The 25,255-nt window shown below is 35.1% G+C and overlaps 1 protein-coding gene and 1 pseudogene across 1 annotated transcript in view; both read left to right on the top strand.

Moving 5' to 3' along the window:
* The window catches only part of RELN (reelin), a 548,816-nt gene that overhangs the window by 402,771 nt on the left and 120,790 nt on the right, over positions 1–25,255 (top strand). The window contains exons 24-29 of the mRNA XM_074193988.1: positions 1,935–2,121; positions 6,801–7,006; positions 8,394–8,565; positions 8,937–9,137; positions 14,452–14,687; positions 25,013–25,170. Of these exons, the coding sequence (XP_074050089.1) occupies positions 1,935–2,121; positions 6,801–7,006; positions 8,394–8,565; positions 8,937–9,137; positions 14,452–14,687; positions 25,013–25,170 (1,160 nt within the window). The remainder of the gene's footprint in view (positions 1–1,934; positions 2,122–6,800; positions 7,007–8,393; positions 8,566–8,936; positions 9,138–14,451; positions 14,688–25,012; positions 25,171–25,255) is intronic.
* On the top strand, positions 20,417–20,566 carry LOC141494597 (U1 spliceosomal RNA; annotated as a pseudogene).

Here is a 25,255-nt window from a genome sequence, read left to right on the forward strand (position 1 = left end):
TGAGGGTGGAATATGGTAGGTGGGAGAAATAGGATAGAAAGACAGAAGAGGGAACCTGGAAACTCTCAAGATAAATTCACTCAACTTTACAATTTTGTGCTTTGTAGAAACTAGTAGAGTGGTATCCATTTCTAAAGGTTTCAAAGATAAGACAAACATATAACAAATTACCTGTAAAGAGCAGAAGACTACAGAGATGGCAAGAGACTAGGTAGAAACAAGGATTATGAGACTGATCAATTTTTACATTTACATGTTTGAGTTACTTTTACATTATTCTCAAGAAATTCATATAATGTAATCTAGGAAACTGAATCAAGTTATATTGAATATACTACACTGATGAAAAAAGATAATAGAAAATTTGGTAATTTTGTGAGAGAAAAAATTTTAGAATGTCTTTGACTTAGAACAGTTTTTGTAGTTTGTTTTTTTACTTCATGTTGTGCCCAATGTCAAAACATATAGGCATACTCAGAGATTTTGCAAAGTTTGATTCTAAACCATTCTAATAAAACAATATCACAATAAAATGAGCCACATGATTTTTTGTTTTTCAATGCATATAAAAGTTATATTTATATTTTATACATAATGTAGTCAATTAAGTGGAATAGTATCATGTCTTTAAAAAACCCAATGTACCTACCTTAATTTAAAAAATACATTATTGCAAAAAAGCACCATTTGAGCCTTCAGCAAATCATAACCTTTTTACTAGTACAGGGTTTTGTCTTGATGTTGTTGGCTACTGATTATTCAGGATGGTGGTGGTTGCTGAAGGCTGAGATGGCTGGGGCAATTTCTTAAAATAAGACAACAGTGAAGTTTGCCACATCGATTGACCCTTCCTTTCACTTGAACATGTAGAAACCATTGCAGGGTTACTATTTGGCCTCATTTCAATATTGTTGTGTCTCAGGGAATAGGGATACCCAAGGAAAGGAACATAGGTAGGGAAATGGCCAAACCAATCATTACAACTAGCTAATTGTGATAATTGGATTTTTTTAATAATTGTCTTCATAGTTAGATCATCCTCCTTCTGGCTCATTTCCTCATGCCAAGTTTCTCAAGGTAGTTTGCTAAATTGGAATTAATCTGCTAAATTCTGTAGTTTTGTTTTTCTCATAAATAGTCTTCCTGTAATAATTCAGAAGTTAGAAAATATAATTTGACTAAGCTATATTACAATGGTCCCTTAGATACTCTTCATTTAAGTTGTTTCTGGTGCAATGAAAGAAAAAGCACAAGTAAGAAGGTGTGTATGTCTATGTAGCTGGGGGAGGAGGCTGGAGATAGAGAGAGAGAGAGAGACAGAGAAAATGAGACAGGGAGAGAGACAGAGACAGAGACAGAGACAGAGACAGAGAGACAGACCTAAAATCAGGAAAACTCATTTTCCTGAGTTCAAATTTGATCTCAGACTCTTACTAGCTGTCTGACCAGGACCAACATTTATCAGCTAAGTTTGCCATCTCATATAGGTATAGTTCATGGCTTCTCAAAACAATTATAATAGTAACATCAAATATCACAGATCACCATAACAAATATAATAATAATAATAATAATAATGTGAAGACTTGAAATATTGTGAAAATTACCAAAATGTATCACAAAGACAGTATGGGCACAAGCTGTTGGAAAAATAAGTGCTGAATGACTTGTTCAGCATAAGGTTGCCACAAACCTCCAATTTGTTAAAAAGAAAAATGAAATATCTGCAAATCTCAGTAAAGCAAAGCACAATAAATATCCTGTATTCAATATAATGGGGAAAACACATTCTGTGTAAATATTCAACTTCCTGTTCTTTGTCGAGGTGTTTTTTGGTCAACTGAAAAATATTTGAATTTTAATGAGAAATGTCAAAAGAAAAAAGCTATAATCAAGAAAGTCATTCTGCTTTATCTTACTAATCTTCTCTTTAGGTGTGACCAAGGGTATCAGGGCACTGAGTGTCAGCCAGAAGCTTCCCTTCCATCTACTATTATGTCAGATTTTGAGAACCAGAATGGTTGGGAGACTGACTGGCAAGAAGTCATCGGGGGAGAAATTGTCAAAGCTGAACAAGGATGTGGGGTCATCTCTTCTGGATCATCTCTTTATTTCAGCAAGGTAGGAGCAAATACTGAGACAAGTTATCAAGGACTTAAATAGATATGCTATAATTCCAAGTGCTGATATGTGGTAGAGTCTGTCTAGGCAGAAATCCAAGGCAAGATAATTTATGCAAATGCAAAAATAGATATGCTTTTTGTTCAGATGCAGGTGCAGAACAAAGAAAATTTGATCTTTTAGCAAGTAAACAAGATTGAGAAAACAGCAAATCAGGATGGATTATATTTAACTAGGTCTCTCATCCATCAACACTTAAGTTTTCCTTGATCATTATCATCAGATGTAATTAATAAGTGACCTTAATGTGCATTGCAGAGGGCCAGATTCTTTCCACGTTCATGCTAAGATGAGTGGACTTTGTCCTGCCAAAGTTAACATTTTAAGAGGACAACATGAATCCAACAATACACTTTCATATACTTAAACTCAATTTGATATAGTATATGTGCAATCATGCAAGATATATTTCTATATTAGTCATGTTGTGAAAGAAACTGTAGCACCAATGAAAAAAACAAACTACCAAAAATTAGGCGAAAAACAATTTTCTTCCATCTATATTCATAGTCTACCTTTTCTTTCTCTGGAGGTGGACAGCATTTTCCCTCAAATTCTTTGAAATTTTTTTTGGATCATTGGACTACTGAAAATAGCTAAGTCATTTATAGCTGACCATGTTACAATATTGCTATTACAGTATACAATGTCCCCCTGATTCTGCTTACTTCAATAAATAAATAATTTTGAAATAGAATGAAAAAGAACAAAATAAAAAATAAAAAGACTTCCAAATTTAAATGGACCAAAGTCACTTTTATAAAATTATCCACAGATTTACAGAAAGGAAATTAGGAAGCTCTAGAAGAATTTAAAGAAAAATTTGACATTACTGAATTCATAGACTAGAGTTAGTTTTAACTATATTATAATGAAGATAGATCCATAAACAGAGATTAGAAATAATGTTCACTGAAATTTATAATGTAACAAGAGTTAGGATTATTGTGGGTTTGGAAAATACTATCTATAAATATCTGCTCTTTGTTGCTTTATGGCATCAGTTCTGCTTCTACTCCACTCTTAAGCACTTGGGCCAAAGTACCAGTTTGTTGCTTTATGGCATCAGTTCTGCTTCTACTCCACTCTTGAGCACTTGGGCCAAAGTACCAGTTTGAAAAGAATAGAATCCGGTCTCAGACACTTAATAATTAACTAGCTGTGTGGCCTTGGGCAAGCCATTTAACCCCATTTGCCTTGCAAAAACTAAAAAAATATATATATAAGAATATTTCTGAGGGCCTTCAAATTGGAAAAGTTCTTGGGTCACCTGTTTCCTGTTTATTTTCTTCTTTAGAAGTAAAGTAGCATACAGCATAGCTAAAGAAAAAGGAGGAGGGACACGTAGATTTTGAAGGGTAGAATGCCAAGCTAAGCAAAGATCTGATATATTTTTCATCATTTACAAAAATCTTACACAATACTTTTAGAAAACCTCTGTGGACTATCACCAAAGTATCCTAGGGTGGGTGGATGGGGGAAATAACACTAGACTGTGAATTTCCTGATAAACCAGTCATTACAGCTAGCTAATTGTGATAATTGGATTTTTTTTAATAATTGTCTTCATTGTTAGATCGTCCTCCTTCTGGCTCATTTCCTCATGCCAAGTTTTTCAAAGTAGTTTGCTAAATTGGAATTTACCTGCTAGGTTTTGTAGTTTTATTTTGTTTTTTTCTCATAAATGGTCTTCCTGTAGTGATTCAGAAGTTAGAAAATATAATTTGACTGAACTATATTACAATGATCTCTAAGGTGCTTTTCATTTAAGTTATTTCTGATTCTAGGGAAAGAAAAAGAAAAAGCACAAGTAAGAAGGTTGTGTGTGTGTGTGTCTATATAGGTTAGTGAGAGAGAGAGAGAGAGAGAGAGAGAGAGAGAGAGAGAGAGAGAGAGAGATGGCTCAGTGAATGGAGTGAGAGACTCATTTTCCTGATTTCAAATTTGGTCTCAGATTTACTAGCTATGTGACCATAATCAATCACCCAATACTGCTTGCTTCAAGTTTCCTCATCTATAAAATGAGCCAGAGAGGGAAATGGCAAACCACTCCAAAATATCTTTCCCAAGACAATACCAAATATAGTCACAAAGATTCATACATGACTGAAAAACTATTGAACAACAACATATGATATACATACATATAAACAAATGATTTTCAAAGTTGTCAGACTAGAGAAACATTCTACAGCTCCCCAGACCATTTAGAAAAATGGATAGACTTTTTAAAGTTTCATTGCTTCCCTCATATGATATTTAGGTGTATGTATATGTAAATAGATGTCTATGTGTCAATCATTTACTACATGTATGTAAGTATATATGTGTCCTTATATCCTATACTTATCATTGAGAGTTGTAAGAACAATCTCTAGACTAAGGCTTTACTTTAGCTGTTTTGTTTATTGCTGTAATTACAATTTCAATCTTCTTTTAATCCATTTTAGTCTTATTTGCAAGGTTGTAAACTTAATTAGCCAACAGTATTTTCTTTGTGATTTTCCATGACCGGAGACTTTCTTCACTAACTTAATAAAGTACAATAAGTTTTGAATTCTATGTGATAGATGTTTTTCCTTTGGATCATATAAAGAATTAATATTTTTCATATAGTATTTTTATTGAAATTCTTGGGGGGTTAGAGAGCTCCATGACAAATTTGAAGGGTTTTTCTAGCTCTGCTCCTAGCAGAATCTGCTTTTGGCTATAGGATTTCATAAGCAAGGCATTTTTTCATAATCCTATTACCATGAAATCATTTACTAACAACAGGAATGATGACAAACCATTCAGTTTCTGTCCAACACTTCACAGCCTGACCATGACATGAGATAGACACACTGAACCTTCTGGTAGAAGGAAGGGAAATTGCTGGATTTGAATGTATTGTTAACTCTTTTAGACCCTAAAATGCATTTTGGTATCCAGGAAAATTTTATTATCTTTATCTTCCCCCACCCACCCACAGTGAAAATGACTAAGAAACTGTCCCCTTTTATCAATTAGTTTCAGCTGCGCTTGGCTTTATTTCTAGCCCCAGGCAGTCCATAAAGAAAGGGAGGTCTGTGAATAATTTTCTGCCCAGGAAGAAAGGTATTGCTGTGATATAGGACTTTTTCACCTTATCACAGCTTATCTCGTTTAATTGTAACAATCATCCCCAAAAGAAATCTGTGCTTGTCTTAAAGTTCATTCTGTTTAATTTTATCCTACAAAATTTTTAAATTTCCATAATACTTTTCTACATTATTGGTGATAACAATGTTTTGTGTCACATGAAAATATGCATGGTGGAGGTTATATCACAGCAACCCAAAGACATAATTATTGCTGTTTCATGGTTGAGGAAACTAAGATTGAGGTTAACTGACTTTTCCATGATTACATAGATAATAAAGGTCAGAAATGAAATTTAAACCCAAGTTTTGCCAACTCTAAGTGCAATACATTGTATTCTAGATCAAGGGTCTAGAGACTAATAAAACAGATCAAAGAAGAAAAACAAAAGAATGAGTGCACAAGATTGAAGCTACTATCACCAAGTCAAAACTAACCAAATTTGGGGCAGCTAGGTGGTACACCAGCCCTGAAGCCAGGAATATGTGAGTTTAAATCCAACCTCTGACAGACGAATTAGCTGTAAGACCTTGGGCAAGTCACGTAACCCTAATTGCCTCACCAAAAACTGAAATAAAATTACCAAATTAAAAGCCATTTTCCTCTCAACCACAAGAAAAAACAATCTTATGAACCCACAGAAACCATCAGGTGCCCCCATTTTCTATATGTCCCTACATGGAGTGCTATAGCAGCTCTCTTTGAGGTAGCAAAGAACTGGAAATTGAAGGAATGCCCATAAATTAGGGAACAGCTGAACAAATTATGGTACATGATTATGATAAAATACTATTATACAATGAGAAATGATAAGTTCATTGATTTTAGAAAAATGTGGAAAGAAAGAGTTGCATTAAATAATGAAGAACAGCAATAAAAGAATCAAGAGAACATTATATATAATAACAGCAATATTGTTTGAAGAATGACTTAAAGTGGGGCAGCTAGGTAGTGCAGTGGCTAGAGTGCCTGAGTTCAAATCCAGCCTCAGACACTTAATAATTACCTAGCTATGTGACCTTGGGAAAGTCACTTAACCCCATTGCCTTGTTAAAAAAAAACTCAACAAAAGAAAAAAAGAATGACTTAAAGTAAATAAGTTATTTTGACTATTACAAGTATCTAAATTAACTATAAAGGTTATACAAAGAAAGATGCCATCTTTATCTAGAAAAAGAACTGATAAATAAAAGTATATATAGAATAATTTTATTACCTCTTTATGTCTAATAATGGTCTTCACTTGGTTAGGGGAACAAAGAGAAAAAGATTATTCTTGATAACTTTATTTTATTTTGAAAAGGAATAGTAAGTTGTATATGATAGATTTGCAGTCAGTTGCAATCATCTTTTATATTACGAAAACATTTGTTTTTATTCCATATCAAAAATAAAATAAATATGAAAAAAGAAACTTAAGGAAGGTAAAGCCAAAAAAAAAGGCACAGACCTCTTTATTACTATATGTAAATTTTTTTAATCCTTACTTTTTTGCATAGGCTGGAAAGAGACAACTGGTGAGCTGGGATATGGATACTTCTTGGGTGGATTTTGTCCAATTTTACATTCAGATAGGAGGAGAAAGCAGTGCCTGCAACAAACCAGACAGTAGGGAAGAGGGTGTCCTACTTCAATACAGTAACAACGGGGGCATCCATTGGCACCTTCTGGCAGAAATGTACTTCTCTGACTTCAGCAAACCCAGGTATTAATATCCCCATCAGATTTTTGCTACATCCATAAAATCACAGTACAAAGGTTACATTTGTTTTAAAAGAAATCTTACTTTAAGTGTCTTATCTGAAATGTGTGACTTTTGAAAAATATGGTTTAAAAAAGAGGTGCCAGACTATGGACAAATATTCCACACATACACAGACCATTCAGACATAGGAACAGACTTTTAAAGTATCATTGCTTCCCTCATATTTTATTTTCTCAATTCTTTACCTATCAAACTAGAAACTTAGCTTCATTTAGGGTTGATACTTCACACGTATATTGTCATTTCTATACAATGTAATTTTAGGAATAACCTCAACCAAATAGTCATTTTTGCATTAAACCAGCCTGGCCTCATCTTTATCCATTATGACCATTTATTGATCAGAGATTATGGGCAATGATTATGAGGCATTATTTTAGAAAAATATTTATTTTGAATAATGGCAACTTTTCAGTATTATTATTTTTTAAATTAAGTGGTTTTATTTTAAATCTGCTTCTAAAAAAAGTATTTTGTAATTATATGAAATATTAACAGTGTTCTAAATATCACAAAAATCTAGCCATTTATGTCTAAATTACCTTTACTCTCTTAGCTCTATACACAATCATAATAAAAATTTACTTTATATATAGGTCAGAAATCATGGTTAAGTGTATGACTTATCAGTGCTACCATGTGCTAGCTAAAAATTATGTTTAAAATAAATAATTTAAATGAATATGAGTTTACAACTTAAAAGTATTCCATGTAAAAACAGTTTGCAAAGTTAAGATATATATGTTTTTTAATCTAAGTTTTCTTTTATATGTTAAGTTTCCTTACAGTGAGGTAAATTTATTTCTATCACAGATGACTTTGCAAAGCCCTTGAGGTGCCTTTTTCAACCATGTTTTTCCCATAAATTAAAAGTTTTCTTTTGATAGAACTGTTGCCATGACAAGCAAAAAAAATCTTAAACCATGATGAAATATTCACTTTCTTCTCTAAAAGATATCATACCAAATGAAATATTAAAGAAATGTAGATAGTTAGTACTGGACTTCAATTCAGGAAAAACTGGATTCAAATCCTGTCTCAGATACTTGCTACCTATGTGACTCATAGCAACTCTATTGACTTCTCATCTTTAAAATGAGGTTCTTGGCCTCAATGAAATCTTCAGCTCTTTAGACTTCTGAACCTATGATCTTCTCATTCTACATTCTTCAAACTTCATTCCAATATAGCCAAACCCAGAAACTCTTTTTTTTAGTTCTACTGTAGACTAAATATTATATTTTCCCAGTGACTTGACTTGCTATTTATAATGAAGGAATATGTTGCTTTCACTTTTCTCAAATATGGATATCTGACTTTTCTTTAGGTTTGTCTATCTAGAGCTTCCAGCAGCTGCAAAGACACCTTGCACCAGATTCCGCTGGTGGCAGCCAGTGTTCTCAGGGGAAGACTATGATCAATGGGCAATTGATGACATCATCATTTTGTCTGAAAAACAGAAACAGATCATCCCAGTAGTCAACCCAACTTTACCTCAGGTAATTAAGTAATTGTGGTTGGATTCTAGAATTAAAGAGGATTTTGCATATAAGGGACTGAGGACTTCACCTCTTAAAGATTTTTTATCCACTGAACAAACAAGTCATTTTATGTTCTCTCCACTAAATTGTTGGTAGTATCTTAGTCACAAATTGCCTTCAGGTATGAAGTTTCTGAAGATAAGCAAAATCCTCAAGAGAAATGAAGTGAATGCTTAGAAAATATTTATACATTCAGCAGAAAGATATAATCACAATATTCTAGAAACATATTTGTTACAGCATTGACCATCATTCAATATCAATTCATTTTTTCTAAAATTAGAGTGTCGCTATGTTACAGTTATTTTTTGTTTGTTTGTTTCTACTAGAACTTTTATGAAAAACCAGCTTTTGATTACCCCATGAATCAGATGAGCGTGTGGCTGATGCTGGCTAATGAAGGAATGGTTAAAAATGAAACTTTCTGTTCTGCTACTCCATCAGCCATGATATTTGGGAAATCAGATGGAGATCGATTTGCAGTAACTCGGGATTTAACTCTAAAACCTGGATATGTCCTGCAATTCAAGGTATTTGTAAAGTTTCTGTTTTTAAACTCCTTCTAGTGAGTCAAAGACAGTATGCTACAGTGGATAGAGAGGCAGTCTCAGAACCAGAAAAATCTAGACTCTAGTCCTCTGACATAGTCTGTATGATTCTGAACAAGTCATTCAACATCTTAGTGTCCCAGGCAGGTTTATAACACATCAAGTTACAAAGATGGTAACTGGAATTGTTGAAGTATGTTTACTCATCAGGAAGTTCCCTCTGGCAGGTCTGGTCCCAGGTTAGTTGGTCTCTGTTAGTCTTTCTAGACCACAGTTCTTGACCCTTACACTTCAAGCAAGAAAAGGAACAAAATATGGCCCCCTTCCTCAAGAAACAAAGAATATAAACATATTCTTTATGTTTTATTAAAGAAGAGCCATAGGGGTGGCTAGGTGGCATAGTGGATAAAGCACTGGCCCTGGAGTCAGGAGTACCTGGGTTCAAATCCGGTCCCAGACACTTAATAATTACCTAGCTGTGTGGCTTTGGGCAAGCCACTTAACCCCATTTGCCTTGCAAAAAAAAAAAAAAAAAAGAGCCTTGCTTGAAGAAAGTGTAGTTAACTATAGAAGGACAAAGCTTTTAGTTCCACCCAGCAGCTTGTCAGTTTTTAATGAGTCTCATAAGTAGTGACTATGTCATTATATTACAATGAGTACACATGGAACTCGATGAGAGTTTTAAAGAAAATTAACTTAGTACTTTATCCCATTTGTGATTTAATGAATGTCATAGTTCCATATGGGAATGGATGAACTTTCTTATTTCACTTAGAAGTGCTTTAAGAACTTCACAAGCTATTTTATGCTCTCATGATAAGGTTGGTTTTTTCTCAAATAATTGCACTTCTTTAATTCAGTAAATTTCAGCTCCAATTATCATTTTTCTCTTAAAAGCTTGTTGTACCAAATTTTTCAGCATTGTGACAACATGTCAACATGTATAGTAAGTATTTGCTTTGACAAGCTGTTGTTTCAGGATCCTAATCAAAATTTTATTGAGTTTATAATGAAATCCCATTGGTGAATTCTAGGGGCCTAAAGCAATGCAGTTTTAATGAACTAGCATAACTACATGGTCCTTATAAAATTGGTGGGTAGAGATGCTAAATAATTTACAAATAGAATTATTAAAGAAACCAGATGTTTATAGGTAAATCTTCAAATATAATTCCCATAATTTTATAAAGAGGGAGAGTAGCTAGTCTTTTTTAAAAAAGAACCTAGTATAATATTTTTACCAATTTAAGTTAGACTTTAAATGAAAATCTTCCCTGTCAATAGATGAATTTGTAGTCATATGTGAGCACTTCCCAAAATGGTAAGTAAAAACTTCAATATGTAAATGCATATCCAAAAATATATACATATGATTTATATCTTGACACCTTTTCTGTTTAATGAGTGACAAAATCACGACACTGTAGGTGTTATACTCAACATAATTCTATACCTGATATTACATCTAAATAAAGAAATAGTTAATGATATTTGAAATGTCAATTCTTCAAACAACTGGCAAAATAATGATACTAAAAAATTCTACTTCTATCACAAAAGTGACATCTATCCTTTATTTCTGTATTAATTTAATGCTTTTCATATTGTATAATGATATGATTGTCATTCATTTTCTATTCCTTTAAAAATGAAATAAATATACTAAGAATTAATTAATGACCACTTGAAATGAATAAATGAATAAATAAAGACCAGGCAAATTGTACATGTAGAAACTTGAAAAATACACAGTAATTCTTTAAAATAAACTCTGTGTTAGAGCTAAGCTTAGTAGCTCTCAGAATGTGTATCTATGCTACCAATATAATAATAACATTTATATGGTGCCTTCAGATTTGCAAAATGCTTTACATATATTATCTTATTTGAACTTCATAGCAATTTTATGAGATAGGAGCTATTTAATCCCATTTTTTCAGATGAATAACTGAAGCTTTCCCAGTTAAGTGACTTGCCCAAAGTCACAGTTAGTAAGTGTTCAAGTCCAGAATTCTGTATATGATGAACCTTAATACCTAATTTCTACAGCATAGCTTATTCATTGCATTTGAAAAATCAGATGGTGGGGGTGGCTAGGTGACACAGTAGATAGAGCACCAGCCCTGGAGTCAGGAACACCTGAGTTCAAATCCGGCCTCAGACACTTAAAAATTACCTAGCTGTGTAACCTTGGGCAGGCCACTTAACCCCATTGCCTTGCAAAAAAAACCAAAACCCTAAAAAAAATCAGTTGGTTCTGGTATTGTGAACATCTTGGTCAATACACTGTCTGCCATTTTACCACTCCAGTTCATTTCAGTTCTGATATAACATTATCCCAGATATGTCAGAGTTTGCAGCAGAATTGTGAGGATTAACATATATACATATATAGTCATAATATAGAAAAATGCATGTGTTCTCTCTTATTCCCTGAATCCTTTATCTCTCAACCATTCTGTTCTATTTCTAAGCTGCTACATTCTGCATTGATTCACATTCATACTTCCAATAATCTAACAGAAATCTCAGCTATCCACTCAGGCCAGATTTCCAGCACTTCCAAGACTAACACTAGACTTTATGTACCTTCCTGATGCTTAGAGGGCTCAGTAGCATCTGGGTGCCCCACAGATTCATGCTCATGGCTAGTCTTCCTTTCCCTGAGTCTTCAACATTTGATAGATAAGCTCATTTTTGACAGAAGGAAAGTGAAGGCTAGAAATAAAGATTTTATGAGTCACCTGCATAGATAAATGTGAAAATTAAAACTGTTGGAGGGAATGAAATTTCCAGGATAAGTATGCCCAGGGGGATCCTTAGTAAAACTACCTGAAACAGTCCAGCCAGTGAAGGAAATGGAACATTTAAAGAGATAGGCAAACCCGAAGAGTGTAGTATCTCAGGAGCCAAGGGGTAAAAACAAAATAAAAAGCATAAGGTAGTCCAAAGCATCAAATACTCCAGGGCAGTCAAGGAGTATAAGAATTGAAAGATACCACTGAATCTGGTTGTAAATACATCCTAATGGAATCTGAATGGACTAATTTAAAAATTCCTGGCTTTTGTCTTTGAAAGCGAAACTAAGGAAGAGTTGAATTTCTTTTACCCAACCTCCCTTAGAGCAATAAAGGTGACTGACTTTCAGTTATGAATGATTGCCATCTTGAAAGCATGAATCTACCTATTGAGGGATATCACATCTCTAGTCTTCTTTGATTCTGTCATCAATCCAGAGGAGGGAGATGGAGGAGAACCAGACATGATGGCATATAACCTCACCTTTGAAAGAGTCTTAAGAGATCATCTATCCCAACCCCACTCAAAGATTCAGTCTTAGAGAAGAAAAGTTAATTAAGCATGATCTTGCAGAGTATAAATAACCAAGACAGGATTTTAACTCTGATACTCAGATTAAAAATATACTCTTTCCACTCACCACACAAATTCACATGGGTAAAGAAGTGAGGGTCAGAGTTGGACTTTAGATGTTAAATTCAGTTCTTTAAGTTCCACTAGGTTAACTGACCAGGTCAATGATTATCGTCAATTGTAAAACATTACACTTTATAAATGGATGACATCCACTTAAATGTTTCTTGATTGTATTGTGTTACTTTGTACATTAATCCCTGTAAATGAATAGTTTAGTATTTTTATCTAAATGAATAGTATTCTTGCTAAATTTTGTATTTCTTCTTGCAAGAAAATAGATTTGAGGGGCAGCTAGATGGGACAATGAATAGAGCACTAGCCCTCGAGTCAAGAGGACCTGAGTTCAAATCAGATACCTGACACTTAATAATTCCCTAACTGTGTGACTTTGGGCAAGTCACTTAACCCCATTGCCTTGCAAAAAAACCCTAAAAAAATAGATTTGAAATGCTTGGTTTTGTTTTGTTTTAAAGAAAAACATCAAAGAAGACTGGGGTCTCTAAGATAATCCTTTCCAATGTTCTGCTTTCCCTTTCTTGCACTCTTAACTTTTCTTTGAAATGGGGAAATGGGGGCAGCTAGATGGCACAGCGAATAAAGCACCATTCCTAGAGTCAGGAGGAACTGAAATGAGTAAATAAATCAAGTTTTTAACTTCTCATTCTTGGTCCATGGCTATACTCTCACCAATACTCTTTGATTTGTCTCATCCTTAGAATTTCAAGAAACAAGTCAAGATGGCTCTGTCAATAATAATTATAATAAGTCACCAAAATCAATAGAACAATTGGAAGATAATGACATATCCCCAGGCCATTTACATTTGAACTCCATCAAATAAAAGATTTTAAGAAAAAATTAATAATAAAACCATCTTTTTATTAGCCTGAGCAATATTCTATGCCAATAGTAAAAAACACTCATAGAAAGAGGGTCCTCCAATAAAACTCTCTTTGGGCTATATGTTGATGTATTGTTAAAATGTAGCATTATCTATGTTTTATTATCCTTTTATTTCCTTGACTGTTTCAAAATTACATTTTCTTCTGGTTAGGTCCACACCCAAGAGTATCTACATGCTTGTCACCTGGTTTATAATGAAAATAAAACATTAAAGATGAGTGGTCAGATAGGTCTGCATTCTAGGACTGTTTCTATCTAAATTTCCTCTAATATAAGATGAGGAAAAATGAGGAAAATGAAAATATAAGAAAGGCAAAATGATATAGAACTAGACATGGGTGGACTGGGAGTCAGGAAGACCTGGGTTCATAATCTACTTCAGAGACATAATGGCTAAGAGTATAAGGTGCCAATCTGCATTCCTAAAGAGCCTCAGCAGGAGTGCCCTAAGCCTGTGAATGCTTAAGTCAGAGAAATCACAGGTCCATACTTAATAACGACAATCACCATTTATATAGTGCTTTAAGGTTTTTCAAATAAAACCTCACTTGAAAAATTCTGTAAAAATAATTGGTATTGCTATTCCCATTTTACAAATGAGGAGATTGAGGTTAAGAAAATTTAAGCAAATTGCCCAATCACCCAGCTTGTAAGTTTTGAAGGCAGAATTTGAACCCAATTATACCCACCTCTATGCCTAGCATTCTCTTCCCTAAGTCATACTTGAAAAAGAGGTTCCAAAACTGTTGCTATTCATTTACATAATGTTAAAGATCGCAAATTGATGACTTTGTAACAATTACTGAAAGGTGCATTTTGCTCTGTACCTAATGGCTGCCCCAGAATATTTTGTGTGTCAAGAATGTGAATAGTTAGCATCCAATAAGTAATCTTTGATGGCTTCACTGATTGATTTGAACTAGGGCCTTCTGTAATCCTCCTATCCCTCCTTTTCCAGCTGAATATAGGGTGCACTAATCAGTTCAGCAGTTCTGCACCAGTCCTTCTGCAGTATTCCCATGATGCTGGTCTGTTCTGGTCCCTGGTGAAGGAAGGTTGCTACCCAGCATCCCCTGGAGGCAAAGGATGTGAAGGAAGCTCCCGGGAACTGAGTGAACCCACTGTGTATTATACTGGGGACTTTGAGGAGTGGACAAGAATTACCATCGTTGTTCCAAGATCTCTTGCATCCAGGTAATGCAGAGCATTTTCATTTGTCTATGTGATGCTTCCAAATGGCTTTTGTATACCCCAATATAAGAATTAGCTATTCAGTCATTTTTCAGTCATGTTTGACTCTGTTACCCATTGGGGGTTTTATTGGCAAAGATATTAGACTCTGCAACCCACTGGGGGGTTTCTTGGGAGGTTGCCATTTCCTTCTCCAGCTCATTTTGCAGTAAGGTAACTAATACAAATAGGATTGGGTGACTTGCCCGAGGTCATACAGTTGGTAAGTGTCTGAAGCTGGATTTGAACTCAGAAATTGGAGTTGTCCTGACTCCGGATGGAATACTTTATCTACTGTGTCACCTGGCTAGCCCCATAAGAATTATTAGAGATCAGCTCTTCAGAGCCAAGTGTACATAAACAAGAGCCCATCTTTTGAAAAGTGAAATCTACATATAGAGTACAAAAAAATGGAAGGTTTGGGGTTTTAGGTTATTTTTTTCATCTAGATTTGTGAGACTGTGTGGGACTTTTTTTATTTATGTATTTCCCAAATAAAGTGCATGGCTCATTTGCAGCTCCTTTTATGAAGCTCTTTCCCTGATTCCTCCAATTAGTATTCCCTTTGCTCTATGAATGAAGGTGTATACTTTTCCCATTGAAAGAGAAACTCCATGAGGGCAGATATTCTTTTGGCTTTGTATTTGTTTCCATAGGGGTATAGAAGAGTGTATTTCACATGACAGGTATTGCTTGAAAGTTTGTTTAAAATAAGTAAATTGAACGCATTGTAACCACTTAACATAGGTATCCTATTAGGTTTTACTGTAGACAGTTATTATGTGTCCCTCTCCCTATCATTGTTGTATTTTGTTGAACATGATTTAAGATATATTATATCTGAAAACTAGCATGAGTTATTATAGAGTTTTGTTATTTTTTGCATAATGGCTGCCATTCTTCTTTCCTTCATCTCCTCCCCAAATGGACCATCTATAAGACCAAAGTCAAAGATAGGTTTCTATGTAAATCTCCAGAAAACCAATATAGGGGATATAAGAAAAGATGAAAGAGATTGCATCACTCTTTTGATCTCAGTTCTATGAATATCAGCCTAGATAGGTATTTGTTACCTAAGTTACATAATATCCTGATGTCTGCATAGAGTTTCATCTATATGTCTGCCAATCAAAATCTCTTCATTTAACCTCAGATGCTTCCTAGCTGTATTCCTCTGGGCAATTCACTTAACTCCATTTGCCTCAAAAAACCCCAAACAAATAAAAAAAACCTCTTCATATAACAACCTATCTACTTGGCCATTTCATAGTTCTCTATCAAAAATGAAAGAATTATTATCTTTATTTAGTCTACTATTCAGATTTGATAAATACAGGTGGGCTTCATCTTCTACACCCTCAAAATAGAACCAAACCTCACTATTACTGGTACCCACTAGGCAGGTTGGTTGAAATAAATAGAAAATTCAGGTGTTTAAACAACCAATTGACTCCTATGGTACAAGCAGAGGCTAGGGTTGAACTACTTATATAATTCATTGCTGAATATTACTTCACTGTCACTGTAAAAGAGCCAAGTAGATAGTTCAGTGCTTAGAGTACTGGGCCTAAACTCAGGAAAACCTGAGTTCAAATCCAGCCAGATCCTGTCTGCCTTAATTCACTACAAAAGGAAAATGGCACCCCGCACTTAAGGTATTTTTGCCAAAAAAAAAAAAAAACCCATGTGGAATATCAAAGAGTCAGATTCAACTGAACAAATCAAATTGGAACTATCCCTGAGCTGCTGAGAGATTTTTCAGCAGTATTCACTTGTTTTCATTTATGAAACATAGCAATATCTTTCTTTTTCTTTTTCCTCCCCTCTCCAAACAGTTTACAGACTTTAAATATATTTTTTGCAAGTGAAAAAGCCACCAAGAGAGCTATGACATTACTTTTTACTGAGGAGAAATCGAAGTCACCTAGAGTTTAAAGGGATTGCCTAAAGTCATTCAGACAAGAAGGAACTGGAGTTCAAAAGTTTTCTCAAACTTGTTTGGAACAGCAGATCATACTATTATTTTCTTTACACCAAAGCTGTACCTATTTTAGGTACTTCACATCCCCCCCACCTCAACTCCCCTGGTTGCAACCCCTGGAAGGCTTTGGGGGCAGGGTATAGATACTTTCTAAAGATGTTTTTCCCACTTTATGTGAGAAATGATGAAAAATATCCATAAATAAAAAATATAAATTTCAACACCTAGGTTGATGGCCAAGGAAAGAATTTCTGCTTCTGTTGCATTAGAAAAGTTTTAAAAAAAAAGTCAGAAGGATCAAGCAATAGAACAAATGAATTCAGTCACTCAATAAATGTCTTCTAATTGTGTAATAGATATTGTGCTAATTGTTGGGGATGCAGAGGCAAAAGATAGTTCCAGCCCTAAAGGAACTCCAGTCTAATGAGGTCACATCATAACCTAGCTCTTGAGGAATAGTATTATCCAACCAAGGTAGGGCAATAGAGAATGGCTATAGGATATGATCAGGAGTCCTGCTATTATTGAGGTAGCAGTTGTGTTTCAGTTGTTCAAATTTTGTGTTGTTCAGACTTGTCCAGGTGAGTGAGTATGTGAGGTCAGATTTGAACTAAGGTCTTCCTGACTAGATCACAACTCTAACCAGTGAACCTACCTACCAGTCCCTAAGCAAAGCACAGGTTCATGTCAGTCTACGCTCCAGAAGAGACACTAGGGCTCCTCTAATAAAATTTCCAGCTTTGTATTGTTATGTGGATCCTATTTTTGCTTTCTGCCTTACTTTCCCTGTTCCTTTATGAAATGATCATACCCTTTTGCTGTGCTGGGTAGCGGTGGCATGCCACAGTTAAGAAAATATTACATGCCTGCCTTTTTTACTGTGAAATAGTGTTCTAGAAGTATTCTGCATCTAGCCAGTAAAAACTACATAAATTACATGGCTTCTGCCAAGGACCACAAATCTGGAGCAAGTTCATTTCATTTTCCCAGAGCCAACTAGTAATAGTTGAATATGAAACAACAGAATCTTTTTGGTCTTGCTTAAAGTAACTTGCTCAGAAACACTGCCTATCAGAAACAACAGAAGTTCATCCCAGCCATCGCAGATTGAGCCAGGATCATGAAACTTCTAATGTTGTGGTATCAATTCTTTTTTTGGAGTTGGGCTATTGGAAGGTAGTCTTTTCCTGTTGGAATTCAGCTTCTTTGGGTTATTTTGAATTCTGTCCAGGCTGTTTGATGGTGTTTTTGTTGTGTTTTTTTTTTATAAAAAAGAATTGGCTACCAGAAAAAACTCTAAACATGTTTGCATCTCAGCCTGGGGAGATGGCCTATTTTTGTACCGTCTGTGGCATATTCAGAACCCAGATTCCTCCAGATGGGTTGTTAGAAAACTGAGAGTTTTAGGTGTTAAACATTTGGAGATATTTTGCCACAAGGCAGCATATTTACAATGGCTTCTAGAATATTGGTTCTCCCAGAAATAATGCTTAAGCTAATTTTCACAAAGGTGGAGACTATTTGTCTTAATTTTCCTGATTCTGCATTCTGCCAGGGGAAGAAGCGGGCTGTCACAAATATGTGCTGGCAGATCACTTCTCCACCAACTGAGATGTACACAAAAGAGCTATAGTAAAACACAGAGCCTGTGCAGGACCCCTCCACAGAATACAAAAATGTAATGGTGTGCTCCTGGGCACATGTGCTTGTTGTTCTACACATTTGCCCAGTATTTTTCAGCGTATTCACTCTTGCACCTGTGCATAGGACAACAGATGTGGGAGTGAAATAAAATAGAAGCTGGAGAAAATCAGCTTTCTTCTCTTCATCAAGACATTTCTGAATGTGGGGGTATATCTTAGAAGGGGAATATAGTTGAAAAAAAATAATTGAGGCAGAAAAATCCTTGAGAAGAAAAATATTATATGGGATATTTTGCCTGAGTTCTGTATTCGACTTGGGGATTGGAACTGAAAGGGGAAAAATTATAGATCCTTTCAATACTCCTAGAATAGAGAAAGAGAATTTTTACTGAGAAATCCATCTAGTTCAGGGCATCTGTGAACTTTAGATAGATGGATGGATCTCTCTCTCACGCTCTCTCTCTCTCTCTCTCTCTCTCTCTCTCTCGATAATATAGATATTCATATACATTCATACATATATATATAAGGTGTGCATATAAAAAGCTTCATTTTTATCATACTAAAATAATTGTTAAATATATATATAGAAAAACTATTCAAATTTCAATATAATTGAAATACAATTATCAAAAGCCCTACCAGACTGCCAAAATGGTCCTTGAAATAAAAATGGTTGAGCCCAAACACAATGAGGCAATAGCAGCATATAAGACAAATTTGAGGTTGTTGTTTCGTCACTCTTCAGTCATGTCTGTCTAACTCTTTGTGCCCCCATTGAGTTTTTCTTAGCAAAGATACTGGAGTGGTTTGTCATTTCCTTCTCCAGTTCATTTTACAGATGAAACTGAGGATAGCAGGATTATGTGATTTGCCCAGGGTCACACAACTGGGAAATTATGAGGCTGGATGTGTAGTCATATCTTCCTGACTCAGATCCAACATTCTATCCACTGAACCACCTAGTTTGGCTCAACAGCCCAGTTCACCACATCATTCCACTACTGACTCTGAATGCTGGAGGTGTATAATTCAGATTGTCTAACATTTTCTGTTTGATTTTACCGAAGTCATTTAGCTTCTCTTGGCTTCAGTAAAATGAGGAAGTTGAGTTAGATTGACATATAATCTTCCTTAGAGCTCTACAACTAGGGTCCTATGAAATACTCTCTCTTTTTCAATATAATGAACCCCTTAAAAAAAACTTCCCTAGAATTCTTAAATCCAACAGGCATTTCTAGAAATACATTTTGCTTCTTGAAGATAAAAGTCTATGAATCAGTTATGTTTTTCCTTTTGGCCACTAGGGAGTCCCTAAGTAGCATGGTAGATAGATCAGGCCCTGGAGTCAGGAAGACCTGAGTTCAAATCTAGCCTCAGACACAACTAGCTGTGTGACCCTGACAAGTCACTTTACCCTGTTTGCCTCAGTTTCCTCATCTGTAAATGAGCTGAAGAAGGAAATGACCAATTACTCCAGTATCTGCCAAGAAATTCCAACTAGGGTCACAGAGACTTGGACATGACTGAAAAGAATCAACAACAATGTTCCAAGGTGCTGCTTGTTCACTTTTAAAAATTTTCTCCTCTGGAGAGAAAATGTTCATATCATTTACCATTTAGGCACCCAAACAAGAACTTATATATCTATTTGAAGCATATACAAGCAGTAGACAGCCTTCTTAAAAGTCAACCTGAATCCTTGGAAATTTTGAAGCTAGTAAACAACAGGTGTTTGTTAAATTTGGCATATTTGCCAAGACTAGATAATTTAAAATAACAATTTTAAAAAAAGATTTGCAGTTCACTGATTGTTAAGTGGCTAAAACTCTTTAAGAATCAGAAACATAATTGTGTGGCTATATTTACATATCTAATTTCTCCATTTTTCCTGATATTTTTCATTGCATTGATAGGGAAGGATGGAAATTATTTGAAGACCTAAATCCTCATCTCCTGCCATAAATGATAGCCTTCATCAATCTGTCATGTGTTCTATTCCTATTTACTAAAGAACAATAATCATAGAATAAGATACTGTCAAATGTTTTGTTAAAATCTAGGCAGATTCACTTACCTGCAAGGGTGATTCCATGATTACGAAGGTGATTTCTCCAGGGCGAGTCTTATCCATTGCACTCTGGATGGGTTGACCCCTTCAATTTACCCAAATGCGAGAAACTCCCCTGTATAATTTCTGGTAGTGGGGGTCTCCCTTGATTTTCTTTGTTTAAATAAAAGACTTAAAGTTTGAAAAAAAATCTAGACAGATTCCTCTCTAGAACATTTCCCTAATCTGGGAATCTTGACAAAAATAAAATAATGTATTCTGACTAGACTTAATCTTATAGAAGACCATCCTGATTGTGATGACTATTTACTTTTCTAACCATAGACTATTTCAACACACAGAGTATGCAGACATAACTTCGTAATAATAGATTGTTAAATTTTTTCTAGAAATCAAAATCATTCACTGACCTAAAGCTTCCCCTCACTGGTTGCCTCATTTCATTGGTATGGAATAACCATTAGGACTAATCAAGAAATTACTTTCCTGAAAAATAATAAGAATTTGACAAATCTTTTTTTATTCATTCATCTTTGGCAGAGGGAAAGAAATTCAATAAGTGTGTTAGAGAATTGAAGTCCCTCATCAATACTAAATAATGATACCATGCCAGAATCATGATCTATTGCTTCTTTCTGTACAAACGATATGCTAAATTCATTGACAAAAACAGCTTTCTTCTTATCTGCACCCAAATGCTTTATACTATATTCTCTCCTTACTCCCTCTTACGGTTCCATGATATTTCCTCATATAATTATGTCTTCATAATGTGCAATATTATTCTGCCCCCCCAAATAATCCCTTTAAAAGTTCTGTCTCTTTTAATTAAATTATGTTCTTCCTACGTCATCTTCCCATTGTGGGAGCCTCTGTATGGATCCCAGTTTTTCCACCTCCTGCCTACTTGAACTTGTGTAAGTTCCTCCAACTCTGTATCTGTTCCCTTATTTGTAAATTGAGGGAGATAAACTAGATGAACTCTTGTGTTGCACGTAGCTCTATACCTATGATTCCATAATCCCAAGCTTCACTTATACCTTTGATGTTATATTTGCCTCTTCATGTTGTGATTTCTAGATTGCCTTATTGATTATAGTATATGGACACTTGAAGCTATGAGTTTTGGGGCAATCTCTCTCTCTTGGATTCTGCCTTTCCATGTTGTAGCTTCTCTGTGTGTTATATGAATTGATGGATATATGAAAGAAATTTTTCTCTCTTTTTTTCAATTTAAAATGTTTTGATGAGATTTGTAAGGTCCTAGGAAAATACATTCTCACAAATTCAAATTGAGTGCACTTTAACCTTGCTCAAAATTCTCTTGTTCCTCTAGCTAATCCTTTCCTCAGATACCATTTTTTTCATCTCTTCCCAAGTTATCCTTTCACTTTTGAAGCCCTATGATGAAAATACAAGTTCTGACTTTAATTCCTTAAGTTTATTAGCTTTCTTAGCAAAGTTTTCCAGATTATTTTTAAGCAAGTTAATGTTTTATCAATTATGATTATAAGTGATTAGGCTACATCACTAGAAGTAGGTAGTAGTAATCAGATTTGTCAGGGCTTGTAAGGTTCTGAACCACACACTACTTCAATGCCCAGGGAAGACTGTATGATCTTTTCTACTTTTATTATCAAGTTGACAACTGCTCCAGTTCTTCTCTTAAGAAAATCACTGAGGGATGGCTAGGTGTCGCAGTGGATAGAGCACTAGCCCTGGAGTCAGGAGTACCTGAGTTCAAATCCAACCTCAGACATTTAATAATTACCTAGTTATGTGCCTTTGGGCAATCCACTTAACTCCGTTTGCCTTGCAAAAACCTAAAAAAAATCACCGAACATCAACAATACTCATCTCTTCTTCCTATAGTTTTTTTTTTCCTGAATGATCTCTCTCCTATGGAAGTATAATCATTCCTTAGAAAACAAGTAGCTATTTCTTCTTAAGGCTTCCTCTTCCATTTGAGGAAGAATCCTGTATCTGTTACCTAATACAGATGTTTAATGATTCTTATTCCCTTTCTCCTCTTTGTATCATTGTGGTACCTTCAAACCTAATGAGGTCAAGATGACCCTGTACTTTGTCGACTCATTTTATTTCTTTGTTTTCACTTAAAAAAAAGTCATTCTCCAAAATAACCTAGAGAATGGAGGCTAGCTCCTCAATCCCCTTTCCCTTCTCTTTCAGGATGAAGATCAACCTGCACTTGAAGCAGAGATTCTATTAAATTGAACAAGTATTTTTAAAGTACCTTCTATGTGAAGGCAGTGTATTGGACAATGAAGTTGCAAAAGTAAAAATTTAAAACGTGTCTCTTCAAGGGACAACATGTATATCAAATAAACAAATAGGAAAGGGGTATAGGGGAAAGGGGAAGGAAGAGAGAGACAGGGTGGGGAAGGGGGGAGAGAGAGGGACAGAGAGAAAAGAAGGAAGAAATATGGAAAGAGAGTGAGAGAGGGGGAGAGAAGGGGAGAGAAAGAGCAAGGAAGGAGAAGATAAAAAGGGAGGAAGAAATGAGAGAGACAGAGTTGGGGGGTTTGGAGGGAGGGAAAGAATGACATGGGGAAAAGAGAAAATTTATTAAACATTTTCTATGCACCATGTGCTATATAAAGCAATTTCAGGTAGGGGAGAATCATAATCTAGCATCTTGAAGATGAAAGGCTCCTTGAAGGCCTTGTAGTCAGTGGTATTCTCTGGTAAATTATTCTCATTTTATTTGAAAAACCACAGCCGATTTCATTTCCTTGTTTCACCAATTTCTTTCTACTATGCTCCTACTTTCTCCTTCTCTGGCCCTGCTGCTCCTCTTTCAGTTCTTCTGCTCATGTTCTTCTCCTTGAATTGTTCTGTTTCTCTTCCTTAAACTCAAGTTTTTCAATTCATGACATTCTTCTTCTTCCTCTTGGATCTTCCTCACCAGAATCAGCCTCTGACCTTCTTCAACACTGAAATCCTAAACAAAAAGGATTTCCATCAGTGCTCCTTTACATTCTCCTTGTTCACCTCAGAGTTTTCTCTGTCTTGTTTTCCTACTCAACCTTATCCCCCGAATCTTCCTCCATTTTCTCTCTCCCACTGTATCCACTAGCTTCAAGTATCACCTCTAAGCAGGTGACTCCCAAATCTCTATCAACATCTTCACAGAATTGTAGCTTTATATTTCTGAATGAATTCTAGATATCTGAGTGACATCTCAAACTCAGAATGTCTTCATGTTCAGTTCTTCCTATTCAGTTCAATATATTCTCTTCCAATACTCCAAATTTCTGCAAATGGAACCACTATCCTAGGCATTTATTCATAACCCTGGAATGATGTTTGCTTTCTTTCCTTCCTTTGTATCCTTTCTTCTTTCTTTTTTCTCTCTCCTCTTCCTTTCCCCCTCTTTCTTTTCCTTCCTTCTTTTCTTCTTAGGTCCTCTTTTAGTTGTATAGATTGCAAAGAATCAATGATTCCACCTCCACAATCTTCCTCAAATCCAATATCCACTTGACATTTTCACCAAAATGAGTGTTTTTAAATTTTTTCTTCCCTGGTTTATCATAATGTCTCCTTCCTACAACTTATCTCTTCTCCAAATTATCTTTCATTCTATTCCCCAAGTAATCCCCCAATACATTTTTTTGTTCCACTCACTCCTCCACTTAATGACATACTAATGTGTACCAAATAAAAGCATAAACTGCTAATGAAATTCATTTACCTTCATAATTTACATTATTACATCTTTCCAGGTTTTTAATAATTCCAGGTTTAATTCATACTACTCTCATCTACCCACACCACATTCTAGCCAAGTGGAATTTCATTCTTATTTTTCAGTGTCTAATATCTAGAATAGTCTTCCCATTTCCATCCTTTTTAAGTTCTTCTTTTCATCAAGATGCTACTTCTTTCCTGAAGCTTTTCCCATATTCTCTCCCCCCAGTCAAAATTAATTTACCCTCTTCAAATTTCTTTTAGTACTTTAACTGAATTTGTCCTTTGTCTTTTTCTTTCTCATGTTATAGTTATCTCTCTACAATCCCTCCCCAAAATTTTCTTGTAAAGTCCTTGAACAGAGATAATTTCATTTATATTTTGTAACCTAAGTACATATTATAGTTTATCAAAAGAGCCTTAATAGATAATTGCTCATTGAATTAATGGAGGAGAAAGCTGTAGGATATGAGGTAGGTGGATAGCGATAGAAGAGTGTTAGTTTATACAATTTCATATTAAATGTTATGATCATGATCACATTCATGTGACCATATAATCTAATATCCCATCTAAGTGCTATTTACTTTTCCTCTTTGCACTCTCAATTACTCAATTGAATATCCATCAGTTCAAATGTGTAGGTCAGAGAATTTGTCTCTCACCCCCCATCCCTTCCACTCACCATCCCTACCAATCATGTCCTGAACTGCATTGAGTTGGAAGGTCTTAGGAGAGAGGTATGTTAAAGTAATTAGAAACATATCAGTTTCCCTTGAATTTGCCAGGCCTAACTAAGAATTATTTTTGTGTGCATATCAATTAGCCATTTCACAAATGGAATAAATAATAGCAATAGCAACAAATCTCTCATTTTTCCCAACAGCAAAACCAGATTCCGGTGGATCCAGGAGAGTAGTTCCCAGAAAAATGCTCCCCCATTTGGGCTAGATGGAGTTTATATCTCTGAGCCTTGTCCCAGTTACTGCAGTGGCCATGGGGACTGTGTTTCGGGGGTTTGTTTCTGTGATTTGGGTTATACAGGTAAGAAGAATTTGTGTGGTTGTTATTGTTGTTTTGGGGTGGGGAAAAGGGGACAGATATATGTTCTAATAATAATCCAACCCTG

The sequence above is a fragment of the Macrotis lagotis genome, chromosome 7, assembly GCF_037893015.1.
Source record: "Macrotis lagotis isolate mMagLag1 chromosome 7, bilby.v1.9.chrom.fasta, whole genome shotgun sequence".
Lineage (NCBI taxonomy): Eukaryota > Metazoa > Chordata > Mammalia > Peramelemorphia > Peramelidae > Macrotis > Macrotis lagotis.